The sequence below is a fragment of the Megascapheus bottae genome, chromosome 16, assembly GCF_031878675.1.
Source record: "Megascapheus bottae isolate mThoBot1 chromosome 16, mThoBot2.hap1, whole genome shotgun sequence".
Lineage (NCBI taxonomy): Eukaryota > Metazoa > Chordata > Mammalia > Rodentia > Geomyidae > Megascapheus > Megascapheus bottae.
In genome coordinates, this window is record NC_143524.1 from 40,040,144 (window position 1) to 40,063,757 (window position 23,614).

The 23,614-nt window shown below is 44.6% G+C and overlaps 1 protein-coding gene across 8 annotated transcripts in view; it reads right to left on the bottom strand.

The window, feature by feature from the left end:
* Positions 1-1,216: 1,216 nt before the first annotated feature.
* Positions 1,217-23,614, bottom strand: part of Ppfibp2 (PPFIB scaffold protein 2) — a 134,920-nt gene continuing 112,522 nt past the window's right edge. For 5 of the 8 annotated variants that reach the window (XM_090348243.1, XM_090348245.1, XM_090348242.1 and 2 more), the window contains 13 exons: positions 22,998-23,055; positions 22,000-22,041; positions 18,106-18,244; positions 17,063-17,095; positions 16,545-16,686; positions 15,758-15,886; positions 13,333-13,483; positions 12,946-13,057; positions 12,615-12,703; positions 11,999-12,121; positions 10,336-10,461; positions 9,448-9,636; positions 4,417-5,178 (listed from right to left, as the gene is read on the bottom strand). In XM_090348243.1, coding sequence (XP_090204369.1) covers positions 4,984-5,178; positions 9,448-9,636; positions 10,336-10,461; positions 11,999-12,121; positions 12,615-12,703; positions 12,946-13,057; positions 13,333-13,483; positions 15,758-15,886; positions 16,545-16,686; positions 17,063-17,095; positions 18,106-18,244; positions 22,000-22,041; positions 22,998-23,055 — 1,528 coding nt within the window. In that variant the 3' untranslated portion in view covers positions 4,417-4,983. Of the gene's footprint in view, positions 1,651-2,763; positions 2,830-4,416; positions 5,179-9,447; positions 9,637-10,335; positions 10,462-11,998; positions 12,122-12,614; positions 12,704-12,945; positions 13,058-13,332; positions 13,484-15,757; positions 15,887-16,544; positions 16,687-17,062; positions 17,096-18,105; positions 18,245-21,999; positions 22,042-22,997; positions 23,056-23,614 lie in introns of those variants that run through there. The other 3 variants (XM_090348246.1, XM_090348248.1, XM_090348249.1) reach the window with 2 other exon arrangements.

Consider the following 23,614-nt stretch of genomic DNA (forward strand, 5'->3'; position numbering starts at 1 on the left):
ATCCTCGCCCTTGCCACCCCGTCTCCAAGATCCATGCCAGGGCCTTGACTTGCAGGGTCTTTCTTGATTGGACTCCTGCTGACCTCATCACAGGTTACAGTCCCTGGGCTTCCCATATTGATTCCATTCTCAGCCTAGTGGAGTTCCACTGAGACATTATTGCCATGATCTAGTGGCATTTTGGCTGTTACAGCTAGAGGAGGGATGCTTACTGGTGTTTGAGGGTAGCAACTAAGGATGTTGGGGAGCAGGGGGCCGATGGAGAAGGAAAGCACTTGTAGGAGCAAGACTTGGGCTTACTGACAATTGTACAGTATACCATCCACACCAGATGCTCACCAGGGCTGATAACATGGTAGAACAAGCGTTACTTCATTGCAGATTGGGTAGCACAGTCTAGGGCAGAGAACGTGGCAATGTGGGACAGAAACGACTTGCAACTGGAATGGAAACAGAGGAGGGCTGCTTTCTGAGAGACCTGAGGTATCTGTACAGAGCTTTAGATGGCAGATTTGGACCCATGAAAGGGACTGGGGGAAGAATGGAGTTCACAAGGAGAGGCAGTCTGGAGGAAATACAGATTAAGTAGGGGGCTCAGAAAGACTCAGGATGTAAAAGGACCCAAGATGCTCAACCATGGGAATTCTGAAACTAAAGGGTTCTGAGCAGAATAGCCACAAGGATGACAAGAATAGAAGAGTGCTTTGAAATACCTCCCTGGGAATACAGGAGAAAATGTCTGATAAGATGAAGGGCCCAACAGAACAGCTGCAGGAGTCAGGGGAGGAACAGATGAGGCCGGAAGTAGAGCAGCCAGGGGGTTAGAGGAAGAAGGGAATGGCTGGTGCATGGGTAGGTCATTGGGACCTTGTTGTGAGGTGGGAGACATCCAAGAAGGAACAGGGTGGTTGGTGAGTTTCTAAGGAGATGTTGAGTTTGTGGTACTGAGGGCACTGTTTAATCAGACATTGCAAAGGAAAGGAGTCAAAAATGTATCTGCTGCATATCAGGTGGGGTATCTTAGCTACTCCCTTCTTGGATGCTGGGAGGCACTGCTAGGGATTCGGGTCAGGAAGAAGCCCCAGTGCCCTTGCTCCGCTCTCAATCTAAATGCCCTCAACAAGCCAGATTCCCTTGAATGGAAACGCACGCTTCTGTGAAGCAGCTCACAGAGCTTCCAATTATAATCTCTTCCAGCCTAGACAGTTGATTAGAATGCCCTACATCCAGTAGTGGTTTTTATGAACAGCTTTTCCCCTTTGTTGTGAAAGCCTCCTCACTGTCACCAAGGACAGCATGGACCATCCAGTCTGCGTGTATACTTCATTCCCCTCCCCATAACAGTGGCCTGTGTATGAAAGGTAGAAAGGCTATAGTAAGAGCACATCCTATTGGGAACATTGTGATATGTCCAGGTCCACTACCTGGACACCTGTCCCACAGCTCTGTCAGCACCCATGTCTCAGATGCCCTGCCAACTCCATCAGGGCTCTGAAGGTGGCCTAGGAACCAGCTCCGCACTGAGGAAGACTCGGGGGCCCCACACATGCCTCTCTGGGCTCTTAGCCTTGAAGAATGTCATCTCCAGTCATCAGAGTTGGGGGAAGCCAGGCGAGAGTCATTCAGCAGCTGGTCCTGGCTCAGCAGAGTCTGAAAGGACACAGCCAAAAGGGGAAGTTTAATGAGAGTTTTGGATGAAGGCTGCCCTATGATCAAGATGCAGAGGGGAGCTAGGTGTGGCTATATCTGACACCAGTACCTTTAGAAGTATTCCAGAGATGCTGAGCATTGGCTTAGAATACACAGCAGTAACAAAAGGCTAGGAATGTAGCTCAGTGGTAGAGAAGTTTGCCCAATATATGTAAGGCTCTAGGCTAGAGCCTCTGCATGACAAGGAAGAAAAAAATCTAAAAAGGGCCTGCTAGAAATCATAGGGCAAGATTGAATAATCATTTCAGTATGTGGGCCAAGAAGAGAGAAACAAATGAAACAGTTGCATTAAAGTGAATCCCGGGAGACACTTCTGTCCAGCCCTTGGCCTTCTAAATATGTCTCAAGTGCAAATCAGCTAGCAAAGCACAATCCCAGGGGGCTCTGCATTGACACTACAGCTACCAGGCTCAGGGGCAGATCCTGTGGTGACAGAGGAAAGAATAAAGCTTGGAAGACAAATAGATTCTGTGGCTGGCTGGTTCCTTCTGTTGCTTTTCTAGCTTGTCTATGAGCCTTACAAGTGAGAGATTTGCCCTGCTTTGAAGACAACAAAACCAAGGCTTACCTAAGGTCTCAAAACTAATAACAGGCAGAACAGGGAGGGATTTGAATCATGTCTGCCTCACTACAAAGCTGCTTCTTTCCCCCCCAAGACCAAGTTGTCTCTCCCCATGATGATCCAGTTTGTTCTTCTGGGCATGACAAGATCCTCTAGCTTCATGTCATATCTAAGGTGTTAGAGGAGTGATGAGAACAACCATCTAGTGAGACTTGATATAGAAGTATTGGCTGGGCTTTGGGATGCATAAACAGGTAACTGCTGAGAATTCTCACCACCTCCTTGGAAGGGGACTCAAGACAGCATGCCTTAGCTGGCTCCAACTCCAGGCCTATGTGCTTTCTAAAGGCCCAGCCAATGGAAGAGATTCCTCGGCTGTTGTCTGCCTTGGGGACGGCTCAGTCTGGTTCAGCATCCTCCTTTACTGGCCCTCTGGCTCAACGGGTCTCCCCAACACCAGCCCTACTGCAAAGAGAGGAGCAGAGTCCTACCGTAAGGCGGTGAATGTCTTGGGAGAGGAGCCCTATCTGCGTCACAGCGCCTTCCGAAGGTGCCATCTGTAAAATGGGCAGCAGGCTGGTCAGCACACCTGGATACACAATGCGATTTGCAGGGATAGTATGCAAATCCCATTCTTGCATGGGCATAGATTCATTAGAACATGCATCCTTGGTGAAAGTGACATGGAGTATATACCCCAGCCCCCAAGGAGTGATAGGTGCTTCTGCTCCTGGGGAAGGGGTCTAGCCTCCTGTGGAGCACGCACACACTATCCAGAGCACCCACTGGCATCTACACTCATGGTTCAGAGGAGCAGGGCAGAGGCAGGGCCTTCTGTACATGGTCAGTGTCCAAGCCATTTCCAGGGACACACAGCAGTAGAGATGAAGGCTTCCAGGATGCTGGGTGGAATTACCAACAGGGGCCCAGGCACAAACAGTCCCAAGCACCCAGGATCCCAGTGGAGGAGAGCATCGTCAGGAAGCTGCTGTCTTTGTGCTCAAGAGGCCCCTCTTCCTTGCCCTCCTCCCCAAGTTCTGCTGGCCTGCTCCTTCCTCCCTCTGGCTAATGAGGCACTGTGGAACTTAACATAGGAAAACCGAGGTCCACAAAGCTGCACAGAAAATTAATGGCAAAACAATCCCATGCAGAGCGTGAAAACAGACACATGCAGAGTCGCTGACTAGAATGTGATATGAAGCAAGAGGCAAAGCCTGCCCCCAATCAACTCTGCCATGGCAGTGGCCAGGTATTAACACCTGTCATTCGTTAGCCCTGGGTACCAAGAACCAGATGACAGTGTTAGCAGATGGAAGCCTTGTGCCCACATCTCATCAGCTGGACTTACTTCAGGGGAGGTGATGGCTTTGGAGAACAAGCTTATTTGAGGCCACCTATCATCTAAGAAGTAAATATTGCCTCCATTTGGGGGCAGGCTCAGCATGTAATAATGGGGTTGTCATCTTCCCTTGCAATCAGATGGTTATGATGCTGCTCTTATTCTGTAGATGAGGCCCGAGGGACCTGGTGGAGCCAGACGCCAGCCTGTGGCAAACTGGAATCGCATGAACAGGAGCTCAGATTGGCACAGAGTGCCTTTTCCTCAGTCTCTAGCCAGACAGAGCCCATCTGGAGGGCCCATTATCAGCTAGTCAGCCTCTAAATTAAGAGGCCAGATCTGCTTAGGCTCTGCCAGCACAGACAGTCAACAACACACCCCCTACCCCCAACATTAATGAGAAGCAGGCAAGACACGTGGAAAAACACTCTTGCCAGCCAGGCTGCCCGACTCATGGCTCCCACTCCTCACTCGGGGCTTGTGCTGCCCAAAGGGAAACCAATTCTGGGATGTGCATGGCTGATACATGTGAACTATAGCCAGAGTATACACAAGAGCCCAACATCTTCTTTGCTTCACAGAGGGAGGCAGGGCTGAGGTAAGGTGGCCAGGGATATCCTCTGAATGACACAAAGAAAAATAAAGGGGGGGGTGTTTCCCTCTTTCCCCTTGAGGTATCCTGAGTATACACCTGGCTGATGAGTGCTCTCTTTGCAAAAGGCTCTTACACTGCGCAATAGTAGCATTCCACTTGCAGACATGGCCGGCTCTCATTCCCCACAAGATAACAGATATGTTGAATGGATTGCTTTCTATATAAATAGGCTTTTTTTATTATCAGAAAGAAGTGAGGACCACTTCTGTAGTAAGGCATAGCCAAATTCTAACTGTCATCATGGCAAAAATCCCTACTTGTTGTCCCTCTGATCTCAGCCAGGACTCTGTGGCCCATAGGCCTAAGGCACTTGAGCTTCCCCTCAGCTAGCACACAGGGGAGGTGACTGAGAACTGCACCTTCTGGGATCATCTTGAATCCGTGTTCTTGTTTCCAGAAGAGTTGAGGATGAGGATGCTTATTATGAAAAGCAAAAAAAAAAACCCAAACAAACAAACAAAAAAACCCTTTCCTCCTGGGTCTGCCTTTGGCAAAAGTCCTCCAAACCTGCCCCTCTGAAGAGGTGTAGCTGCATGTACTGGCACCTCAGGGTGTGAAGAGGGGCTGGCCCAGGAGGGGGCGGGGTATACAACTGCTGGAATGTTCTCTGCGAGTCATGCACATGGCAGGAGGGGGTGGAGTGCAGTTATGTGGTGGCACACGCAGTGTTATTTTGTGAGCTCTCAGGTGCACAGCGAGGGCAGGTGACAAAGGTGATCAGCTGTTCTGTCCCACCTGGTCCAGCCCATCCAGTTCAGGAGTGTCTGGGGGACTGAGGCTCCGGTAGCCACTGTAGAGCCTGTGACCGTCACTGACAGTGTCACTGGGCTCCATTGGGCAAATGTAGTCTGTGGATTCATCAAACTTCTTTTTTCTCATGTTTCCAAAGTGCGAAAATCCAAGTTTCCTAGGCTAAAACACAGCAAACACGAGATTATTAGAAGACTCTTACAAGCCAATATTTAGGAGCAGGCCTGGTCACATGCATAAGCTAGATCTAAAATAATAATACCTTTTACAGGACTCCAGGCACTCACACACAGTGAGACCACAGGAGGATACTCTAATGGGAGGAACACAAAGGCGAAATGCCTATGTGCCTTTCATCATATAATACTTATTGAAATGAACTCTAGGAAATGGAAACAAGAGGGTTTCTTTTTCTTTGTGTTGTTTTGTTTGTTGGTGTGTAGCAAGGTAAGCAGGGAGGTCTGGGAAATGGGGGGACGAAGGGTGACAAATGCAGCAGTGGCACTCACATTGACAATGAATTCTACAACCTGTGAGTGTGGGTGGGAAGTGGGAAGTGGGAGAGAGTAAGGGAAGGATGACATTGCCCAAGAAGAAATGTACCCATTATCTGGCTTATATAATTGTAAGCCCTCTGTACATCACTTCCATAAGAGTGATTAAAAAAGAGCAGGGCCACAGGGCCAGATGGATCCACCGCTGAATTCTATAAGGTCTTCAAAGCAGAGCTCACACCAATACTCCTCAAGATCTTCAACGAAATTGAAAATGAAGGCTCTTTGCCAAATTCATTCTACGAAGCCACAATAACCCTCATCCCCAAACCAGACAGAGATTCATCAAAGAGAGAGAACTATAGACCCATTTCTTTGATGAATACTGATGCAAAACGTCTCAACAAAATACTGGCCAACAGTCTTCAGCAACTCATCAAAAAAATTATACACTGTGATCAAACAGGATTCATCACAGGGATGCAAACATGGTTCAATATAGACAAGTCAATTAACAAAATTCATCACATCAACAGGAGCAAGGACAAGAATCACATGATTGTCTCAATGGATGCAGAAAAGGCATTTGACAAAATCCAACACCCCTTTATGCTAAAAGCTCTGGAGAAACTAAAAATCAATGGAACATTCCTCAGTATAATAAAGGCGGTGTATGACAAACCCACAGCTAGCATTATATTTAATGGCAAAAAGCTAAAGCCATTCCCTCTAAAATCAGGAATGAGACAAGGATGCCCATTCTCTCCACTCCTCTTTAACATAGTGTTAGAATTCCTAGCCAGAGCAATAAGGAAAGAAGCAAGCATAAAGGGGATCTAAATAGGGAAAGAGGAAGTAAAACTTTCCCTTGTTGCAGATGACATGATTCTGAATTTAAAGAACCCTACAGACTCTACTCCCAAGATGCTTGAGCTGATTCAAAACTATGGCAAGATAGCAGGATATAAAATTAACCCTCAAAAATCAACTGCCTTCCTGTATGCCAACAATGAGAGAATGAGGCAACAATCAGGAAAGCAACCCCTTTTGCAATAACCTCAAAGAAAATAAAGTACCTAGGAATTAACTAAGAATGTAAAGGACCTTTTTGATGAAAACTTTAAAACCCTGAGAAGGAAATTAAAGCAGAACTGAGGAAATGGAAAAACCTCTCATGCTCCTGGATTGGAAGAATTAACGTCGTGAAAATGGAATCTTGCCAAGGGCTATCTACAAATTCAACCCAATACCCATCAATATCCCAATGTCATTCTTTAAAGAAATAGAAGAGGCAATCCAAAATTTCATATGGAACAATAAAAGACCCCGTATAGCAAAAACACTTCTAAGCAGAAAGAACAGCACAGGAGGAATTTCAATACCAAACTTTAGGTTCTATTACAGAGCTATAGTGACCAAAACAGCTTGATTCTGGCATAAGAACAGGCCTGAAGACCAACGGAGTAGAACTGAGGACACAGATATTAACCCACAGACCTATGGCCGCCTAATCTTTGATAAGGGAGTAAAAAAAAAAAATAGAATGGAAGAAAGACAGCCTCTTCAACAAGTGGTGCTGGCAGAATTGGTTAAACACCTGCAGAAAACTAAAGTTGGATCCTTCTTTGTCACCCTGCACCAGGATTAACTCCAAATGGATCAAAGACCTGGAGGCAAAAGCAGATACACTGAAAACATTACAAGAAAGAATAGGAGATCCACTAGGTCTCCTTGGTACAGGTTGAAACTTTCTTAATAAGGTCCAAGAAACACAATAAATCAGAGAAAGTCTGGGTAAGTGGGACTGCATTAAGCTGCACAGCTTCTGTATGGCAAAGGACATAGCTAGCAAATCAACTAGAAAGCCTACAGAGTGGGAGAAGATCTTCACTAACCATACAACATACAAAGGCCTCATATTTAAAATATATCAACAGCACAAAAAATTGAATCACTCCAAAACTAATCTCCAAAGAAACAACCAAACCATTAAAAGATGGGCCAAAGACTTAAAGAGAGTCTTCTCTAAAGAAGAAATAAAAATGGCTTATAGACACATGAAGAAATGCTCGACATCTCTGGTCATAAAAGAAATGCAAACCAAAACAACTCCAAGATTCGACCTCACTCCAGTTAGAATGGCCAGGATCAAGAAAACTAATAACAACAGATGCTGGAGGGGATGTGGCCAGGAGGGATCGCTACTACACTGGGGGTGGTAGTGCAAACTCGTTCAACCACTATGGAAAGCAGTATGGCAGTTCCTCAAAAGACTAAACATAGAACTCCCCTATGACCCAGCAATTCCACTACTTGGCATTTACCCACTCATCCAGAAACAAGGACATACTAAATCCACTAGCACAATGATGTTCATTGCAGCACTATTTATCATAGCAAAAATATGGAACCAGCCCACATGCCCTTCAATTGATGAGTGGATCAACAAGATGTGGTATTTGTACACAATGGAATACTATACTGCTGTCAGAAAAAAATGATATTTCCCCATTTGTAAGGAAATAGAAAGACTTAGAAAAAAATCATATTAAGTGAAGTAAGCCAGACTCAAAGGAACATAGGCTCAATGGTTTCCCTCATTTGTCATAATCAGTAGAAACCTTGGGTTCTCCTAGCAGAGACTTACAATAGAACAAAACTTAGATACTTAAGGCCATATAGTATGACACTAAGGGAAAGGACCTCCAGGATATAGAAACAAAAGCCATATAATGAGTGATTTTGTCCTAAATATACTATGTTATCTCTCATTTCTTTTGCTGTCCCTTGGTTATCCCATATTGTTACAGTATTTCACCTTGTTATCTGATAATATTGTATATATGCATATTTGGTTATTTGAAATTGGATAGGGAAGGGTGGTGAAACAAGATGAGGGGTGGGGATTGGGGGGGGATGGGGACCAAGATGTGAGAAAGGGTATCAATGTATGTGAAGTAATGCACTTTCTATCTGGTGAATATAATGTAACCCTTCTATTAATAACAATAAAAAATATATAAGAAGAACAGGGCCAGGAGGGGCGAGAAAATTAGGAAAACTGCACAAAACTCCCATAGACCATGTTCAGGAAAAGCCAATGGATCTTGAACAAGAAGGGCTGCTTTCTCTGAGATTATGTAAACTCGTGCTTGCTGAACTACCAATGACTTAGTTATTTCCCAAGATGAGCTGGGGGAGCTGGTGGAATACTCCAGTCAGCACTCAGCCCAGTCCCGAGGGAGGGCCTGCCCCAAATGCCACAGCTGTGGATGGCTCATAGAGAGCAGCACACACCCAGTTCCCCTGCAGGGTAGCTGGGCACTGAGAAGCCCTGGGCTGGCACTCTTTCCTCCGTGTCTGAGCTGTGCTCAGCATTGTTTCTGCTGGACTTCCTGCTCCTTTGGGGAAGGAGGTCTGAGCAAGAGTTGCTAGGGATGGGTCAATCTGTGGCAAGGACACAGTGTAAGGGTGGCATAGCTCAGGTTGACCTCTGTGGGGTTTAGGGAGCCCAGGTGCTTGGATAACCTTATATCAAAACAAGCGGAACCAGCCAACTGAGAGTAGAAGAACTCCCTACTGGCATGGCAGCTTTTGCCCATGACTTCATGGCACTGTGTCACACAGATGGGGCCAAATGAAGAATGCCAGACATGTGATTCATCTACTTTGCAAGGTGGGTAAAGGCCGCTTTTGGGTAGAGGGTAAGTTCTCTCTTCCCATTCAAGGAAGAGATTTTCACTGTATGTGGCTTCTGTATACAGAAACCTGTTCTACTTTTGTTCTGAGGCCAAACCAAACAACAACCAAGAGACCACAGTACCAGTCTCCCACAGCAAAAGCTGGCTTGGCCCCAAGTATGTGCCAGCCACTGTGTACTTCACAGCAACCAGAAGGCAGGCTCCCACAGCCAATCAGAAAGGATCTGACAACTCACCCGGACTTTGGCTGTGGTGGTCAGTGGTGTGTAAGCAGGTGAGGTCATTTTATCTCGCTTTTCCTGTTCGGCTTCAGGGCCAATCAAGGCATTGAATTTGGTGGTTAGGTGGCGCCTGAGGAGTGTCTTCTGAGGTGGAATATTGAGAAGCATTGCCAGAGTGTCTCCAGTGAAGCGTGGTTCCAGGATCTAAGAAGAAACCATACACAAACCTAGCAAGGAGCAAGTACAGATGGCCCCACCAACGTGACTGTGAGAAAGTCCTTCCTGGGCCAACAGGGTCCAGCACAGGGCTGAAGCTTGTCCACTTTCTGTAGCCCATTTCCTTCTCTCTATCAGCACAAGATCCAACTCAGAGGAGACACTAACTAGCATGTTTGTTGACTGAGGGCTGCATTTCTCCAGACAGGTAGAAAACTGGGACTTCTTTGATCAGATTGAGCCCCAGTCTCCTCTGGATGACATCTAAGCCACCACCACCACCACCACATTTCCCCTGTGGCTTTGTCACTTTGGATCACACCATAGAATCAGGAAATTACACTGGAGGCCTTCCTGTTCACTCCCCACTGCTGGCTGCATTCCTCTGGGAACAGACAGAGCTGCCTTGTTTGAGGTGCATCCTGCTTGCTGTAACCCACTGACCTGGAGTCCAGGGAACTGAGGCTGAGGAAGTCTTTTCAGAAGCTATCTTGTTTCCATCATATCCAAATCCCCCACCACAAATGACCAAGCTGCTTTCTTTGAGACTTGAACGTAGGCAAGGAATTCGGATGAAGTTATTCTATCTAGTTTTTCACTATCATGCATTGTGGTCCTATAGGAGTTTAATCTTGAAATACCCCAGTTTGCACCAAGCCAGGTAGATTAACCCAGATAGCCACTCACAATGAGACCTCCATGAACGCCACTCCCTCGAAGGTTGGGTGCATACTCTGCCAGGTCCACGGATCGCAACCACTCCATCACCCTGTGGTTGGACCACTGCACCACTTCTGAAGGAGAAAGGTTACTCTGTGACAGAAGGAAGAAGAATGAAGACATTAGGCCTAATCAGTCCCAAAGTGGGCCCTCTGTGGCTCTGTGGCTCATCCATGGAGAATAACCCTGCCTCAGATGCGTTCCCCAGAAAAGCAAACCCTCATTCCTAGAGTGTCCCTGGCTAGCCAGAACACCTGCCCAGAGCCTCCCCAGTTCCAAGAAGTAGAGTGCGCACTGAATCTGACAGCATCTCCTATACTGGGATATCCGATCTCACTCTCAGGTTCCATCTAGTTAATTGTGGGACAAAAAAATAAAGGCATACTGTTTTGCAGTTCAGTTATCTAGCAGAAGTTTAAATAATCAGTTATGAACTGAGTGTTTATAGATTACCCTAGTGTGACCCGACATTTTAGGGGAGCACATGTTAAAAACGTGTATGCCTTACAAACCGTTAGCCTAATTTTGATTAAGTTCTAAAGACTAAGTCCCAGAGAATGTAATTAGAGATTTCCTCCTTGAACAATTGTTTGTTAAACTTGTCATTTAAAATATGATGTAAACATAAGCCATATTTAATCATTGTTGTTCTTAAGGTACTATGTTATCTCTCATCACTTCTACTGTCCCTTGGTTATCTCATATTGTTACACTATCTCACTTTGTTATCTGATATAACGGATATAATTGTATTTGGTTATCTGAAATTGGATAGGGAATGGGGGAAAACAAGATGAGGGGGGAAGGGAAATGGGGACCATGACATGTGAAAGGGTATCAATGTGTGGGAATTAAGGCACCATTTATCTGGCAAATATCATGTAACCCTTCTATTAATTACAATAAAAAATATATTAAAAAAAACAAAAAAACGTGTATGCCTGAGTGCTTCTACATGGCACCATGACCTTCATGATATATAAAAGGCACACAAAACAAATTTGTTGACCAACAAGAAAACAGAAGCTGGAAGACAGAGTGGGAGTTTATAATCTCCAAGGAAAGCGGAGCTAGATGTAGCTCCCTGGAACAGTGGAAGTGGGATGGAACTGACAGCCAGTCATTTAGAACTCATCAAGAGGTCAGGGTTTATGGATGATCCTTGGGTATTTCATCAGGATCTGGATTGCTGTGTTTACTTACACATTTTATTCTCTAGCAAGATCTGCTCATAGATACTTTGCATGTGGGCCTGGAGGTTGAGTAGTATCTGGCAATTCTGAAATGTCTGACTCTTTATGGGCTCCGTTTTGGATCCTCCTTGCTCTACATTGGTATCTACACTTTTACCTTGTCTTTCCTCTCCTCTCTGTTTTGTGCATCTCTTCATCATAGATATTAAAAGGGACTTTGAAAGACTTGTTGCCACTGCCCTCTAACCCACAGCATTTATGTTCCTAAAGGAGGGCAGGAGGTGCAGTTTAGCGTCTACCAGAAGACACAAAATTCAGAATACCAGGGACCATCACCTGAAATACAGCCATCCTTCATTGTGTTTTTTTAATTTTCCACCTAATATTTCAGGTGTTCTGGCTCAAGACTACCTGCATAGATACTCTCTGGCCCTCACCTCATCAGCAGGCCGCCGATGTAGGCAGTGGGGGTTGAACTTATTGACATGCAGCACATGAATGGCACATTTGATGCTGAGATGATGTAGTTGGCTGGTGACTTTTAAGAAGAGTAGATCATTCTGGAAGAGAAAAATGTTGGTTAATGAATCAGAATTTCCAAAGTAACAAAAGATCTTACATGCCCTTCCCAGACCCTTTCCACCTTTCTGTACAAGAGGAGACACTAAGAGGAGACACTAACTAGCATGTTTGCTGACTGAGGGCTGCACTTTCCCAGACAGGCAGAAAACTGGGACTTCTTTGATCAGATTGAGCCCCAGTGACACCTAAGCCACCACCACCACCACCACCACATTTCCCCTGTGGCTTTGTCACTTTGGATCACACCATAGAATCAGGAAGTTACACTGGCGGCCTTCCTCTTCACATATATATATACCAACAGCTTCTCTTAGCAGCAGCATTCATATTTTGCTATTTGGGACTTTAATGTAACCACAAGGCCACAAGAATATGAGAGATGAGATAGAATTAAGTTTGAAACAGCACCATGGGTACATCTGAACTGGGTGCTCACAGGAATCACCAAAACATTCAGAAAAAATTCCTCACCACAGTTAGGTATTGTAGCATTCGTCCGTCAACCCTGGATTCATGAAACTGGTCTTTGTATTGGGGTAAGCCAATATCATCAAGCCACCCTACAAATACATAGAAACAGATGTGTTAGCACTCCTGGAAAATAGAGGAACGTGGGTGTCAAGGAGAATAGCAAGCAAAAAGTGACCATTTTGAGACTCTAGGTTTATTCCCCCAAAGATTCAGGAATCCACCCGCCTTTGGCAAATAAACAGCTGTCTTTGAGGCATACATCAAGGGGGAAATTCTCTCTACCCTTAGGAATGGCCAGAAACACACTTCATTCATATATGGCTGTCCTTACGTGTCACCCAGATGTGGTCCAGCAATGCAGACTTCTCCTCTTGCTTGGTGTTGATGGCCTTCACTGCTAAAACCAGCTTCTTCCTGTGGAGTGGGTGCTTAATTCCTAGCTCCTAAAAAATACAAGATGAAGATCAGATGAGAAATTCTGGCAGGCAATTTGGTCCTCAGAGGATGTCATGTCAGGATGAGGATGCAGGGTGGGTAGCAGATCTCTGGCTGCTGTCCTGGGATGTCACCATGCAGCTGCAGAGGGAATCTCAGCCTTCCCTGTGTGTGGTAGACAGCGGGTGGGGGGAAGGAATGCCACCCCCATCTCCCAAGCATTAGTCTCCATGCATTGGTTTGGAGAGAAATGGGATCTTCTCTGCCCAGGCTCAATCCTTACCTTTTCCATGTCCTGAGGTGTAGCTGTCAGCAATGTGTGGCCAGATGTCACCCACTGCCTGGCAAAGATCACGTACTGAGCCAGACCGAAGTCCTCCAGCCATGCGCATACACGCTCGGTGCTCCACTGGGCAAAGGGGGCATTGGCGTCACTGGGAAGCAGGGAGACAGCATGCCCAGGTTAGCAGGGAACCTCAGGCTCTGCATACCATGAAACCTCACAAAAGAGGAGCTACCTTATACAACTCCAATGCAAAGGTGGGTTTGTTCCCTACAACCCATTCCTGTGAGGTAGGCACCAGAGTCTCTTTGATAACAGAGTTCACAGTCCAGATACTTTGAACAGGGCCCAGCCTACAGATCCTCCAGAGGCCATTTATATACCATGGATCCACAGATAAGTGACGAGTCATGAGCCCACCACAGTTATATTGTTGGGTCACAAGATAAACACAGTTTTTTAGGAAATGGCTTGGAAAACTAGAGAAAGACCATTGGGTCTCTAAAAACAATAAATGAGTAAACATACCTTAATTATAGCTAATACCTGAAATACTACAGATTTTACATTAAAATCAACAAGACTATTTTTAGGTTATATAAATTTTATCAGATATAAGTGATGTATATGTCTACTTTCCTTACTGACTTTTATTTATTTTTATTATGATTGATTAGTTGTATAATTGACAACATCTATTTTTATCAATCGATAAAACAGTGCCCAGTCCGAGTTTAAGCCCCATGACCCACAAAAAAAAGGTCAAAATAAAACAAAGCAGTTTTTAGATGATTATCTAGAAACACAAGAGAACCACCTTAGCCAGTAATAAAATATGAAAGCACACACATACACACATATATGCACAAACTTCATACTACCCAAACACAGATACTACTACTACTCTGTTTAAAGCAAAATTGTCCCTGAGCGCTGTCCCTGAGCTCTTCAGCTCAAGGCTAACACCCTCCCCCTGGGCCTGGGTATTGTCCCTGAACTCTTCAGCTCAAGGCTACCACCCTACTCTTGAGCCAAGTCCCACTTTCCATTTTCTAGAGGTTAATTGGAGATAAGAGTCTCAGGTCCTTTAGTGTCCCAGCTGGCTTTGAACCTTGATCCTCAGATCTCAGACTTCTGAGTAGCATGAGTAGTACAGGCAAGAGCCACTGCACCCAGCGAAATTCTCATTTTTAATTATGGCTATAGCACCTAAATTATAAAATGTCTAGCAATTCCCTTAGCCAGGAATGTTTAGGTCCCACAAGACTGTGTGTGGGGCCACGGGATGAAGTAGGCTTGCACTCTACCACTTTTGCCACAATCTACATTTGCCTTTTTATGAGTTTCACAAACCTCCCTGGTCCGGCTGGCTTTAAAATGCAATCCTCAAATCTCAGCCTCCTAAATAGATAGGATTAGAGGTTGAGCCACTGATTAAGCCACTCGGCTTAACAATTATTATATTTTAACAAAGGAATGTTTCTATGGCCAAAACAATAACAACAACAACAATTTTGAAGGCATTGTCCTAAATATCTACAAAGTAAATACCAGAGGACATTAGCATATAAGTATATCCAATTTCTGCTTAAGGGTAATAACATCCTTTCATTTCCATCAGCAAATTCATTTTTGTTAAGTAAGCATTATGAGGCTAAACATAGCAATCTCGTATCATTAGAACTGATTCATTCTTCTTTATCATTTGTTATGGTTAACAAAGCACAAAGACATCCAACAATACAACATAGAAAGTTCCTGGCACAAGTTACCCTAAAGTGTCTGATGGGATGCATGTGGGGACCTCACCATAGAGTCCTACTCTAGGAAAATGCTTAGAGGGTCTCTAAGAAGTGCTTACATCCTGACCCAGTGATTCTTCTACAGTCAGGCATTAAACAAGCAGCCAGAAGTGAAATAAAGATGAATTAAGTTTACTGTCACTTTGAGGTTTTATTTTATCCATCTCAGAAAAACAAGAAACAATAATGTCTAAATTAGGAAAATTCCTAAGTATACTAGAATGCCTAATTGTGGAATATATGGATAAGCTTTCTTTGGCTTTACGTGGGTCCCTGGGTTTCTTAGACCTTGTTCTGAGATTTCCAACTTCTGAAAAAGCTAATGTTTGCCAAGGGCTTACATCTGTGACCAGAAGTATCACTACATTGGTCCTATTAATTCTGGAGAAGAGAGAAGGAACACACATACACGCACACGCACACACACACACACGCACACGCACACACACACGCACACATGCACACACAGCTCCTGAACTATCATACTGGTGTGGGGCTACTCATCAAAGCACAGGTGGATTGTGTCTCAAACATTGATAGGACCTGGTTCTGTCAGTCTCTGCCCCACTAAACCCTGCCAGGATTACACATAGCTCATTGTAGGTGGGCTGGAGGAGTCTTACCATTTCTGTCCTTTGGAGTCTCTGGTCCTAGAGAGTCTTGGCCCTGCAGTTGCCCGGAGCCCACCTCGTCGAAACTCTGCCATCCCAGGTGCATCAGTGTTGAAATTTCCTGACTGAGTTCTTCGGATTCTACATGGAAAAAAAAAATCCACAGAGGTTATCAGAGGATGGGCTGAGGCTTGGAGATGGCATATTTCTTCTTTGTAGACAAGGCCACACAAGCTAGGCTCGGGGCTCTGTTTCAGAGACACTGTTTCCCAGTGTCTCCTGGAGGTCAGGCATCATGATCTGTGACAGAAACGCAGCCAGACTCAAGCCTCAATTTTAAGACTATCTCTGGGACTTTGGTCACCCTCCTGGGAATTAAAGGGAAGGCTGATGACTTAGAGGAGACTCCAGTTCCTGCCTCATTTCAGACTGGACAGCTAGATGAGCAAGTACTCTACTCTTGGTCTGCAAAGCTTGTTCAGAACATAGACTGACCTCTAAGAAGGACGGATCCAGTCTCATCTGTGCCTCTTTCAAACCAATGTTGCACCAGCTCCAGAGAATATATTCTGGGTATGGAGATCATAGATGAAGAGCATGCAAAGCAATTGACTCTGTGTAATGTGTGTCTCTCCCTATCTTCACTAGCCTCTGAAAAGTAACCCAAACTCTGAACATGACCACTCCACTTTTAGCAGCTGTTCCAGTGTATAATGGATCCAAGACATATGTACAGTCCTAGTTGCTCAAGAAGAAAACGAATCCAAGCATATGATGATAATCATCACCATCAACTTACTTTCCCCAGAATTTCTTAATGCCCTTGGGGCTCCGTCTACCATCCGGCACCAGGGGAGATTGGGGACTTGACTCAGTACCCGACGAGGTGGACGAGAGGTCATTAACAATGGCAGAATCTTCCCAACCACTTTCTGTTTCTCCTGAGGTAGAAAGGATGAAATGAGTAAGGGGTAGACTTCTAGAACCCTCCTCCCAGGCCTGGCCCAGCCTTCTGTAGGACTCTAGGAAGATGGTCTAACTCTGCTCTCGGGGAAGGGCTGTATACAGGAATAGGGCACAGAAACACTCCAGGTTCTCACTGAAGAGTTAGTGAGCTAACGTCTTTAGATTCTGAGGGATTGGGGTCTAGGCACTTGTGGATTATACCAATGCAGAGTTGTTCTACACAGAGGAAGGGCCAGGAATGCATCCAGGAGGGGAACCAGGGTTGAGTATTAGGGAGCAGGAGGTGTTAGGATCAGAACCATGAAACAAAAGCATTCTCACTCTCCACCTCACCTGGAACGGGTACAGTACCTAATACAGGGGCACTGACACTCCGGCCGCGATCTCCAGCCAACCAAGAAGCAGAGAAGCCACATGAAGAAACAAGAGAGACCAAAATCCAGCCCAAGAGAGAGAGGGGAGAGCAAAAAAAAAGAAACAAGAGTGTCATCGAGCAAGAGAGAAAAACTCAAACTGAAATAAAATAATCCCACAAAGGATGATGGAGCAGGAGACTAAACTTGAATCACAGGGACAATGCAATGAGAGACAGCCTTATGAGATGAGCCAAATATTCCTGCGGCTAACTTCCTGACAAGCTGAAGTGTCCATGAATAGGGAGAAAAAGGGACAGCAGCAAGGGCTGAACATACTGGGCGGCATGCAGCTCCTTCCCAGGTACTGGGGTTTACTCAGTCAGAATAGAATTATCTGGAGCTGCTATGTATACAGCCCAAGTATCACTGGAAACATTGATTTAAAGATTATCTGGAACTCCAGTGCAGAATTGGCCTTTATGAGGCAACATACTGATCAGCTCAGGGAAGAGCCAGGACCAGAACATTTCTGGGATCCATATAATCTGCTATTGCTCTTGGGGTAAGAGGGTCTTGTCTGGAATAACAAGGAGCAGGACACATGTTTCAGGTCCTGATTTCCAAAAGGTCACCTGAACACTAAGATCATTTGACTGATATCATTTGGAAGACTGTACTCGATCACCTTACTTCTCTAGTAAGAAGGCTACAGAGAAAGCAGAGACAGGAAGGAGAAGACAAAGATGGGAGAGGAAGGAAGATGAGGAACAGGAATGGAATGAGGTCTCCATGGGAGAGGACCAGCTGTAATGGTAGGAAGGACAGACAGGGCTTCAAGAGAGGAGGAAGAGCATAAGAGAAGAAAGTGGAAAGAATAGGCTATGTACACAGTCTGGTTTTCTGGGACTGGGAAGTGTTTGCTTTTGAAATCATTCTTAATTTGTGAGCCCTGGTGGTAGGTGCAGGAATAGTGCACAATGACTAGAAAATGTCAGGACACTGCTCCAGAGACCATCAGCCCAGGGGGTGGGCACTCACTCAGCCTTGGCAGACTGTTCCCTGCAGAGTCAGGCTGGGAGTTGGTGGGAGTTGATTTGGCAGCTTCTCCATTGGGCATGGCTCCTGAAAGTTTCCCAGGTGATGTAGGGCATTTCTGCTCCACCTGAAAAGGGCTGACCTGTAGGAAGGAGAGAGAGAGAGAAAGGCAGAACTAATCCTCAGACTTAAACTCAGTGGGGATACACTTTTCACTTAACTTGACTCAAAGATCACTCGAAGGTCATTCATCCCAGCTAGGAAAAGTTTCAGAGTTCTAAGAAAAGGAGATAGCTGCCTACACAGTGAGACAGAGACAAACCTAATCCAGAGTTGACCACAACTGCTTCTAACAGGAAGTGAAGATAGTCTTGCAAATGGGGCCTTGTTATTTGACCTAGTGTTCAGATGTGCAATGAATTAATAGGCATGAATTACCCTTTGTGGTTTTCAAATATACAAGTCAGAATTTGCCTAGTATTTTTTATCAATCCTGGAAGTGAGGAAGGAGACTGAGGTGAGACTGGTCTTGATTTTCCTGTTCTCCCCAGACCTACATTTCTATGGTTAGTAAAAAGGAGCTTTTTTTTTTTTTCCTGTAGGACCCCATTCAGACAGGCTCAGATATCTTCAAGGACTTAGCAATTATTTGAAGTCTTGGCTGCCATGTCGATGCTACAACAGAAGGATTATAGTTTAAATTAGAAACAGCAGAGGGGAAAATTTTGCATTGTAATTATTTGTTTTGGAAAACATTATGTTAAGGCAAAGGAAGAAGCCCGCACGGGAGGGATACAGGAAGTGAGTCAGAGGGCTAAATGCCAGCACGGTGTTCCCTTAGGAACTGAGGATCCTCATCTGCTTTGGTACAATGGCTTTGTGGTGTAGTTTTGATGCAATGGATCCTCTGCTTGGATCTTGGCCATTTAAGGGTCCTCAAAGAAACACACTGATGAAAAGATGAAGGATGACATATGCCTAAAAACGTATCATGGTCCTTAAATCTTCTGAAACCTGTGGGAAACATATGGATTGTACTGCCAGGATGAGAAAAGAAAAGAAAGAAAAAAGGAAAGGAGGGAGAAATCGAAGCAACATTACCAGTGAAATCAAATGTGGGACACATTATTAATTGGACCCAGAACTAAAGTAATGTGGAAGATCATGTGGAAGACAAAGCCAATCTCACAACTGGCATGTCAGATTAATAATGGGAGGCTGCCATGACTAAGACATCCTTTGATGTCCCATACAGTTAAAACTCAAGTGTCCAGTACATTTCTGAATTCAATTCTTTTTAAAGTACATTTTCTAGAAATCATCTAAAATTCAGTTCATTCACTGGACACTGACAAGAAACCCTTATAAATAAGTTCAGAAAGAACAGACTGATATAGGGCAAGGGAGACGATGCTCAAAGAATTCTGAAAGAACTGTTCAGCAAATTGAAGTAACAGACCTCAAGAGATGAAGCCACTCTGTGGGGATCAGATCAACTGTTTCTCAGTGCCGGCTCACACACCATTGCTTCATGCTCACCAAGAACACTGGCAAAGCCAATGTGAATTCCCAGCTTTCTCCCTGGTCCTGTGAACCAGCCTTTCTGGAAGCAATTCCACTCTAGGAATCTATATTTTTCACGGGCAACTCAGATCATCCTGATACACTGTCAGGATCCAGGAAGGGAGTTGTTCAAGAAGTTTGGAGAACTGAAGCGCTTGACTCCCACATTCCATCTCCTCAGGAAGTGAAGCTGGGGGAAGGATTCTTGACACATGACACCAGCAAGATAGGGCAGAGACAGCCAAGAAGAGGACTCTGATGCGGGCCACATCAGCTAGGATAGAGATTGAGACTTCTAAGAACAACAGCCCAAGGAGCAAAGGCCATTAGAGAGAACTCTCTGAGCTCTACTTAGGCCAAGAAGAAATGCTGGGAGGACTGACTCACCATTGGTAAAAGTAGTTCAATGTCGGGACACAGAGAACACAGAAATGTCTGACTCTCCCCTGCCCACCTCTGTTCTCTCCAATAAGAATAACTATGTCCATGCAGAAGAGCATGGACTTTGGGTGAGACTGACTTAGACAAAATCCATTACTTTGAACCTCTCAGAAGCTCTGTTCTTGTTTTTGTTTTTGTTTTTTTTTGGTTGGTCATGGGACTTGAACTCAAGGCTACTGTCCTACCCCTTGAGCCACAGCACACTTTTTCTACTTTGTTTTTCTAAATAAGGGATAAATCCTACTTCAAATTTATAAGAAATAGCATATACACAGAGCCTAGCAAGCAAAGCAGATAAACAGGAGCACCAAAAATATCATATTTTGTCCTAAAGGGATAGCAATCCAGACGAGCAAGTTCAAAATCGAGGAAGGCACAGGTCACACTAGATCTAACAGCACATCCAAGGCTTTCCCAAAGCACAGTTGGGAGAATTCACTGAGAAATGAATACATTAAAGGATGGTGATCCACGTACATGGGAAAAGCATGTGTAGTGTCAAGAACAAAGTACTCCCAAAGTGCTGGGAAGACTAAATACCAGAGCTAGCCTATCAGATCAGGGATATACAAGCTCACAAAAGGAGACATGACAGACAGAGCTTAAAAGAGTATCTTCAGATATAAAGAAAGCAAGGATCTAACCTCAAGGTTAGGGGATTCTTCAGAATGGTACTAGGGAGGAGAATGGTGTGTGCATACGTGTGTGTGTGTGTGTAGTCATATTGAACTAATTGAGGTTACACAAACTTGTGATTATAGTTGAAGTCATGTATGAACAAAACTCTTAGAAGATTAATCTTCATAAGCAGTCCTGAACCATTCATATTTCTTGGTAATGAAATCAGTGTCTGAAAGCTTCAGCAGTAAGCTGGCTAGCTATGTCTCCAGAGGAATAGGCAGGCACGCATGTGCCCAAGAGACAACTGTGAATGGCCTCTGCCTCAGGACAGTCTGAAAGAGAAGCTTTCAATCTGACACAGGCCCACACAAACCCCAGGCTTAGGGGACTGCGTGTCCATAGCACTGGGGGCAGGGATGCAGGCAGGAGACATCTGCTCTACATTTTATATGGCCCAAGGATCAGTTGCCAAACTGTAGTGCCAATTGCTACAGGTAAGAAAACTCCTTTTCTAGATGAGGAATTGTGACCAAAATCTTCCTCTTACACAGAGACAGAAGAGCAGAGTTGACCCATTCATTCAATCACGTTTTCATGAAAATATAAAATGATACCCTTGGGCTGAAGGCGACATTCAGTGAGACACCTCCTCATGCCCCCCTTCTCCCTGCCCCCACCCCCGCCCTGGCCTGTGGTAGGCAGAGGATAGAGTAGGGCATGGTTGAGTTTGTCCATGTGATAGCATAAAGGCTGTTTGGATGTGTCTAAAATCATGGCAATTATATGACACACCAGTTCATCATGAGCTGTACACCAATCTAGAAACTGAAACCATCTCCCACAAAAAGTTTTATAGGAGAAAATCAGTTCTAATGGAACTTTTATAACATGACTTGATCATTAAAGGGGGAACTGAGTGTACTGTGTTTTTAACCTGCGACGTATGAGCACAGAATGGATGAGAGCTGTGATACTCTTCTGTATGCTGAGATTACAGCACCCACACCCTATGATTAAATCTAGAAGGCTTTGTTAAAGATTAATCTCATTGGGCCTTGGGATAGAAATAATAAATACAAGCCCATAAGTAATGTGGTAAAAGCACATGATACATAAGAAGGCATATAAAATTAAAACAGGGATTGACGTTTTGCCTTTCTTCTTGCCCTCTTAAATGTTATAAGCTAACATATTTTAAAGCTACATAAATCCACTAATCCCATGGCCAACAATCCTACTACAAATGGGTGAGAGGACATGAAGTTTCTGTACCTTGGGTTCCACTACTGGTGAGAGCTGGTTCCCATTGACATGCTGTGGAATAAACAGAAAAATTCAATTAATTATGGAGAAAAAGAGACCTGAGTTCATCACTAACAACTCAGGACTGCCTGCCTGCTAACATCTGAATGGTTCACATACAAGCAGACCCTGGATCTCCCAGCTTCATGTCAGATAATCACCACTGGTCCAATCCCATGGACAGACATCCTGGGAAGCTGCCAGTAATCTGACCAGGGGGGGATGAAAAAGCCATGGCTAAGGGGTCAAAAGGCTGGGCCCACAGTTCCTGTCAACTCCAGCTTTGTGTATCTATCTCCATTGTGCCACCAGGAAGGCCAGCACACTTTGAAGCCTGGGGAAACAGTATGAAGTGTGGAGGTTCTCTGATGACTAAGCTCAAGAGCCTACAATTCTCTTCTCCAGTACAGGTACACCTATGTGGTCAAGGGCAACCCTCAAATACAGGCCACAAACTTTAGCCATGTCTTTCTAGAAGCTTCTTTTTAAGCTGCTGTTTAATGTTTAAAATTATTCCAGATCTTACTCCTTGGATCATTATTTTTATCCATATTATTTCATTCAAAATCTGAGTAATGATTTCAAGTGCCTTGTGATATCAGGGCCAGTACCCAAGATCTTCTCTGGCTTGATCTGACGCATGGCTCTTGATATGATGCACTTCCTCCCGTACCCCTTCTCCTACCATTTCTGCAAACTGCCTATGCCCACCAGACTTTAACCATGCCTTTGCTCACATGAACCTCTTCCCTTATCAACTCCATGCAGTGTTTACTGACTTTCCTTTATTCTAGGATGCCTTGGGCTGTACCCAACTTGTTTTTTGTTAATATATTCATGTAATCTTGCCTTCCCTATAACCGGGTATGTGCCTCTCCAAGCAGAGTCAAGGCTCATTTTATATCCTAACATGCTGTGGGATCCAAAAAAGTAATCAGTAATCTGTATGGACAGATTGGAGAGTTGACCTTATCTGCAGATTCAGTTCTCAAGTCTTCAAGACTACAGGAGAGTTTCTTGTGAGCCCTGGAAACACACAAAAGAAATAAAGCAATAGTTACTACAGGAGCTGTACTTGATATACATGGCTGAGGATATTTAAAATGATTAACCAGTAGTCTGTGTTGGGCTGAATTAAATCAGGAGAGAAAAATCACCCTCTTATAGTAGCCAACATAAACAAATGAGACTGTCACACCTGGGAGTACAGTGACATATGGAATGATGGCATTACTTAGATCCCAATGAAAAGACCTTGGTATTGCTCAAAAAGTTAAAATACACTTAATACTGTCATATTGATGAGAGGTGATAATAATGTGCTCATAATGCAGACTAGTACCTGAAGAGTCAAAGGAAAGATAAAGCATTTCTGCTGGCTTGTATGTAAGTCTAAAAGTGATCCAGGGAGAAGCTGTTTGGTGCCTTCTTTTTATTGAAACATATACTTCAACCAGCCTTGCCTCCAAAACATTGTCTGCTAGGATCTTTCAGGTTGCTCCTCTAACTCTGTTTGCCCTGAGCAGTCTCCTCTGAGGAATTTTGTTCTTATAAGGGCTATTTTTCAGAGAAAAATGGGTAGATC